Source organism: Diadema antillarum, unplaced genomic scaffold, assembly GCF_040938485.1.
Source record: "Diadema antillarum isolate AM-2024a unplaced genomic scaffold, OU_Dant_1.0 seq00001208_RagTag, whole genome shotgun sequence".
Classification (NCBI taxonomy): domain Eukaryota; kingdom Metazoa; phylum Echinodermata; class Echinoidea; order Diadematoida; family Diadematidae; genus Diadema; species Diadema antillarum.
In genome coordinates this window covers 406,634-414,237 of record NW_027272001.1, presented here as the reverse complement: position 1 = coordinate 414,237, position 7,604 = coordinate 406,634, and the positions used below count along the sequence as shown (strand labels likewise).

At 38.4% G+C, this 7,604-nt stretch overlaps 1 protein-coding gene across 1 annotated transcript; it reads left to right on the top strand.

The window, feature by feature from the left end:
* The first annotated feature begins 4,624 nt into the window (after positions 1 to 4,624).
* Positions 4,625 to 7,213, top strand: LOC139744771 (uncharacterized). Its single transcript, XM_071655193.1, has 3 exons — positions 4,625 to 4,639; positions 5,329 to 5,595; positions 5,729 to 7,213. Exons 1-3 carry the CDS (start codon positions 4,625 to 4,627, stop codon positions 7,211 to 7,213), a joined length of 1,767 nt encoding a protein of 588 aa, XP_071511294.1.
* Positions 7,214 to 7,604: the final 391 nt, after the last annotated feature.

The window sequence follows — 7,604 nt, the reverse complement described above, 5'->3', positions numbered from 1 at the left end:
ATTTTGTTCCGTATCAATTGTCTATCACATTCATAAACATGAATAATTGTGAGTAATTAGCAATGCTTATATAGCGTATATAAATCATATTGTATAAATGTGAATCAATGCGCTCAAGAAAAGAAAAGATTATACTAGATACGATTGCAATGACACCGAGTTTCATGTTTCTTTAGATTGTTTAAAAGATGTTTTTCTTATAGGTAGATGTGAATTTATTGATGTTAGTGATTTGTCTCAGATTCTGAGGTACATTATTCCATAAATATAACCCTTTTGTACAAATAATGTTCTTTCTCCTTATCATGTGAGATTGCAAAGTAGGCCTATGTGTGTACATACCAGGGGTTAATGCTCGCAATTGATTAACAAATTGCCCTAAATCGACGTAAATTAGCACTGAATTGTAGCAACGACAAAATAGAAATGGGCATGCATACTCGGGCAGAATTCGAATCTACGACCTCCTCATCTCCGGACAGGCGACTTATCCACTTGACCATCGAGCTTCCGCCCGACAGCCATAGTTCCGGTTCAAATCCTTGTTTACAGCGGTTATAGATAATTTTATACTGCGTAATTATTCAAATTCATGTCGAGTTGTTTTTATTGCAACTGATCGGCAAAATTGTCCTATACTGTATATAAATCGACGTAAACATCACTTATATCAGCTACATCAGTGTATAATAATTAACATTATCAATGTCATACACAGCTACAGAGAAGACTATAGTTTTCTTTTAATTTTCAATTCATCCTTCACATGTCGGCAATCAAGGTAGGACTTCGATGTAAATTTAAAAAAAAAAAATAAAAGTAATCAGCAAAGCATATGAATTAAAGAATTTGCGACTAGCATGGATGTCCTGAGTACAAAAAGAAAACCTTGTGGTACTCTGTAAATAATTGTTGATGTGAAGCATTTTTAAGATCTACATCAGATTGGAGCAAATTGTTTGCATTCATAGGGCATAAGTATAATCTGTAAACCGATGTAAAGCCCTGATAATATAATGGTGAATTGATTTATAAAGTAGAATAATGCTATGGCCAGTCGTGTTGCAAGCTTGCTTTCCCCTGCCAAATCCTGTTCGGATCGTCAATTGCAGTGAAATATTATGCAGAAGGTACCATTCGGAATCAAAAATAATTTTATTAGCATTATAAAAATAGTGTCATATTTGATAACATATCGATGATGCACAAATAGATCTATATGACATTATTTTTACAATAATATATGGGATTCATTCGGAAGTTGCTCAAGACAAGTATTCAATTAATCAATCAAACAATCAATCGATAAACTTTATTTTTCATTTCCATTAAAAAGGTGAAATTATATATTTGTAACAATTTGAAAAATGTACATGTGATCACGAGTAACAACATTAGATCATTTTTTAAGGTATATACATAATATGCATAATACAAGGATTGGAATGGAAATGGAGGGTCCCACTTTTGATGGTCAATAGAAGACAGATTGCGCCAGTTTTAATGGTCCATTGTGATTCTGTCATATTGTGTAATCTTTCGCTTTCTGTGAGGGACTGAATACTACCACAAGCACTGAGCGGTCACTGAGCAGTCCGCATTTAGGTTAAACCGCGGATGCATTAAATTACAGTGCTTCGCTGGTCGAGCATTAAATATGATGTGAGTGTTGATTCAGCCCACTCATCTGGGGACAAGATATACGAACCGCTCGGCACATTGAAACCAAAGGATCGTCTAGACACATTTATAGAGCATTATACAATTTCACACTTTGTTCACGTTGATTTTAATGAATAATGTAAAGTAAAATCAGACGAGTGGAATGACAGAAGCTTACGGTCAAAATCGGACATAAGATCATGAAATAACACGGAGAATCAATATGCATAATGTTTGCAGGGGTATAGTGATTGGTCTAAATTTTGAGAATGATCAGGGGGTTAACGGCATTATTTACCATAGTAGATGAAACAAAAATCCAGCTTTAGTGCTTCAGAAGAGTTCCAAAATGCGAATTAGGGATAGAAACAACCGATGTAAAAATTTAAATCAGTATATTAATCAACGTTTAGTTTTATTAGATATACATTAATGTGAACAATAGTTATTTTAAAAAAAAATGTTTCTAGACTTAACTGTCTACAATTATGGTTTAGTTAGAAAAATAGTGATCTTCTTATACTTAATACACTCTATAATTATTACGACATTGTGTTCTTTTCAATAGAAAGAGATATATTTGTTAAATTTCACTCATATTTCTTATTTTCCGTCTGCAATGTCATGATCTGTTGTAATTCTCATCCAGTGGTATGTGTCACTGAAACTTTTAAAAATCATAACTTTTGTACGGACTGTCCGATTTTCCTCAAATTTTGCTGATGTCTTTTATTACAGCATTTATAATATTGTTGCTGCATTTACTTAATCCACATGTATACTTGGGTTTCATTTCCCTTTATGATTATCAAATTCAATTCAATTCAATTCAATTCGTTTATTTTCATTCTTCTTTTTCCAACAAAACATAACAGGATAAATCGATCGATAATTCGATCGCATTCGTGGCTAAAGGCGTCTTCATGTATGCATACTAGGTGTTTCAAAAAACATTTCCCACTTTTGATTCTTAATAATTCAAAAACTATATATTGGATAACACTGTCATTGATATGAGTGATAGCTGAATAGTGTACAATTTGGTTGAAGGTGGTTTAAATATGAAAGCATAAATAAGTTTCATGAAATCCATGATTAATTTCACAGTTAGGTTTCAGACTTTGCTCTATTTTCAACCCTCTGTACAAAATTTCATTTTGCACAGGGGTCAATGGGTGTGTATGGGAGTGTGTGGTTAACACCCTGACAATGGTCCTGAACAATGGCCAGGGTTTGAATGCTTCATTATTCATTCATGAGAAATTCCACTATCACAGCTAGTCTTTATTCAGCCTCTGGCAGTATCTGTGTAAAGTCAAACGCCTGTCGATACTGTCGTTAAGTCGCGTCAGTGCTCTCCCTACTTCTGAAAAACAAAATTACAATGAATACCTTCTGTTCTATCGTAAACGTGGTGACAGGAAGTAAAGAAAATCAATTAGAGTATACACTTGTGTATATGGAGCCTTAAATAAATCTACTCTGAAACAAATCGCCCCAATGATAAATGCTGCTGAACTCTTTACCAAAAATGATCTCTTTTTATTGAAAAAGCGAAAATTTTGTCAGACTATTACCAATTAGTAGACAGTTGTATTGAAATGAGGAACTTTAGATCATTTATGCTTATCTATATCCCAAATTTGGTGATATGTCAGAAGCAAAATTTGAAAATGATTGCCAGCTGGAATGAAATGTGGTGTTTGCAAGCACTTTACCGTGCATGAATTCAGACTAGCAGTGCCCAGGGCAATCCACATGAATTATTGATTAAGCATTCATGTGCCAGGGAGCGCCAGACTGACGCCTAGTCAACAGATGGTTCAGGCATGTCCATTGTTCAGGGCCATTGTCAGCACACACTCACATACACATCATTGGTTCCTGTGCGAAGTTCAATTTTTGTACAGAGGGTTAAAATTTGACCAAAATCTGAAACCTTACTTCAAAATCAATCTTAGATTTAATGAAACTGATTTATGCTTTCACGTGCAAATCACCTCCAACCAAATTGTACACTATCCAGCTATTACTCATGTCAATGACAGTTTTATCAAATGAATAGTTTTTGAAATATTTATGATCAAAAGTGGGAAATGTTTTTTGAAACACCTAGTATTTGTGCATTTAGGCTATGTGCTTGGTAAAAGTTTTGCTTTATAGTTAATATTCTTTCTAGCTATACTTAGTATATCAGTTAATTTTTTGTATATCTGGTTATTCCATTATTACGCCTGCTTGAATTCTTGTAATATTTAAGGTATTTTCGTTGCACTCTGAGTATACAGTCATCCTGCATTATACCAAAGGGTAAGCTTTGTGTTTGTTAGGGCGGACTCACATTGTGCGATTTTTACTGCGATTTACCCTTTGCGATGTCGCACGACGAGAAATCGCACAGTGTGAGGATGTCTGCGATACGACAACCGGCGATTTGGGGATATCGCAGGGATCGCAGCCCCATCGCAGAACTTTGAACATGTTCAAAATTCTGCGACAATCGCTTGCGACGATGATCGAAAACTTTCAGTGAAGCAAGGTGGTAGAAGAAGTACTAATCAAGATTTGGCTGGATATGCTTCCTTTATTCCACAATTGCTTACTGATCTATCTCAACATGATGACGAAGATGAGATGGGGAGGGAGTTTTACAACGACTTAGAGTGCAATCGTGAGTAATTCTACCATGAATATGGGCTTCTCGCGTCCATTGCAGCCGTTTTGTCCATACGTAGTCCCATGTATAGAGTTTGAACGAGGGCAGATTAAACAGTCTGTGGGTTGGTTAAAATTTTGTTTGCGTACCGCCGGACCGGTATGGTTGGGGCACCACCTATCGACAGGGCACCTTCCCATCGACACCCAGCGTACGCATGGCTGTTTGCGTACAGAACGAAAATGTACGCGTGGGACTATGCGTAATACGCTATGAAAATGCACTGGCCTGACCAACCGATCCAAAATGAGGCGAAAGCAGGTAAGAATCTGCATTTAATCGTTATTTATTCCGGTAATAACCTAGTTGTTGCTATAAATTGTTCACACTTACGATTGAAATGCGTCAAAGAATTGATTTATGCTGTTATTTCGCCGAATTCTGCAGCATGTCGTCGCTATCCATCGAATTCTGATAGTGACGTAATAATTCTAGTGTATGTCGCTAGCGCCAGCTACGCTGGCTAGTGGTTCAAGTCCATTTTCCGAGTTATTTTAGAAGACGGGGAAAGGAGTCAGTTACGGAAAAAAAAAGAATGCAAATCTGATTTTGATTTTAAAGGAGTTTATGTATGCCTAATAGGTAAAGACTGAGTGATAGATACAATCATAGTTATTTGGTTAAAAATAACATATGGCATTCAGAATCCCGGAATTTGTTCCGTGACCTACTCAACAATACTGGTGACAGAATATTGGTTGACGAAAGGGTGACGAAAGGGTGACGATAGGGCGATGAGAGTGTGGCGAGAGGGTATAATGTGATGAGAGGTTGAGATGTCATTCTGGGGTGACTAGAATTTGTTAGAAAGAGCTTGAACATTGATGAAAAATTGTTTCACGACAGGATATTTGCAAACACACACACACACACACACACACAGGGCAAGAATAATTATTGTTGAAATCTAATGTGATTAACATGAACGTCTGATTTTTCTAATTTTCTAGCCAAATCCCCGACGTCGTCGTCGAAGGAACTACTCATCTCAAAGCTTTGAGAGAGCCCTCGCATTGGTGAAAAAGGGCGTATCAGTGATGAAAGCTGCCTTCAAATGTGGAGTCCCGAGAATCACTCTCCTGGATAGAGTAAATGGGCGCACGCAGAGCAGCAATTTATCCACGAAGCATACAATTTTGACACATGCAGATGAAGCTGCATTGGTTGACCATCTAAAGAAACTAGCATCATATGGATACGGCCTCACCAGAACACAGGTAAATATAATTTCAAACCTAAACTGACAGTCAGTATTTTTATACCAAAATAAACAAACATAAAAACATTATTTGATTTAAGAACTAAACCAAAATTTAATTCCATGTTATTTCTGTCTCTCACTTTCTACAGGTGATTCATCTTGCTACTGACATGGCAGACTCACTAGGAAGACGGCCAATAGAGATGAAAGGCAGACTTCTCTCAAAGAAGTGGTTCCAGCTCTTCATGCGTCGATGGCCTTCTTTGAATCTCACCTCTCCTCGCCGTCTTGAGATGAACCGTGCAAAGGCCACAACAAAGGAAGTGCTCAAAAACTACTTCGGTGAGCTGCAGAGAACCATGCAGAAATATGATCTCCTGGACAAGCCCCAAAACATCTACAACATAGATGAGACAAACTTTAATGCCGATCATAAACCCCCCCAAGTGGTGAGTGACAGAGGTGAAAAAAGATCAAACTCAATAACATCGCATCGGATTGGCACGACAACCATTCTGGCTTGTGGGAGTGCTATCGGCAGAGCACTCCCCCCCTTCTACATCTTCAAGGGGAAACGTAAGATATCTGATCTCATGAATGGTGCACTCCCGGGGTCGCAAATGTGCATGACAGAGAGTGGATGGAGCAATGGTGACGTCTTCAGAAACTACCTAGAACAACATTTTCTGCCATCACTCCCCCCACGACGGGTCAATGAGCACGTCATGATCTTGTACGACGGGCATACATCACATATCTCCATTCCAGTCCTTGAATTTGCCAGAGCTCATCGAATCGTGCTGTTTGTGCTGCCGGCACACACGAGCCACGTTCTACAACCACTAGATGTCGCGTGCTTCGCACCTTTGAAAAGAGCATACAGCACTGAATGTGCTAAGTTCATGCAAACACATCCCGGAGAAATGGTGACCAGATACGACATCGCCCGTCTGTCCTCGTCAGCCTACCTAAGAGCTATGGGACCAGAAAACTTGAAATCGGCATTCAGGAAATCAGGGGTCTGGCCATTGAATCCAAAAGCCGTAGGAATGGAGGAAGCCACAAGACCAAGCTTGTTAGTGACTCCAACAAGAAAGGAAGCAAGCGCCCCACAACATCAGGTCGGACCCATGGGTGACGCCAGACAGACAACACAACAAACGTCTGCAGAAAGCTTTCTGTCGTCAAAAACACCAAGCCCACCCCAGCAGCAGGCAGAAAAGGGGACTCAGAGGAGGGTCACTGTCCACTTCCGGCCATCGGGTGTGTGTGTGTCAGAGGATAGGATCTTCCTCAAGATCTGCAAGGCAAAAAACAAGGGAAAGGAAAGACCCACACAAAAGAAGACATGCCCGACAGATCAACCTGGACCATCAGGAATTTCAACAAAGTCAACAAGGAGGCTCTTTTCCGATCCCTCAGTTACAGACAGCGAGGACATGGAGGAAGATGACAACCCATGCTGTGTTTGCGGGAGGAATACGCCACCACATCCATCGCGGGACCATCTAGAATTCTACTCATGGGTCGCCTGTGACGAGAGTGGATGTTCTCATTGGGTACACCAGAAATACTGCACAGCATCCAACAAAATGTATGGCAAAAATGACACCTACAAATGCCCATGCCATTGAAAAAAAAAGAAAAGATTATCTTGGCATGATAATACATCAGGAGAAATATTGAAAACAGATGTGTTTTGTCTTTTATTTGCACTATGACTCTAATCATCAGTGATCATGACTGTAATTGGTTTTTATGTGTTGAAAGTGCGCTTGTTGATGGTTATGTTTGTTGGCTGTGATCTTACCATGTCAAAGAAATTAATGTATCAAAATAACAAGAGATATAAACAAATTAATGTTTATATCGATCGGCCACACATAATATCAAAATTGCTAAATGAAACATACAAACATATATTCAAAGTGAATAAAGGACAAAAGATATATAACAGCAAAGAATGACATTAACAACTTCACTACATTCCATCAGTTAAAAGGAAGCACTTTATTTTCAAAGGTT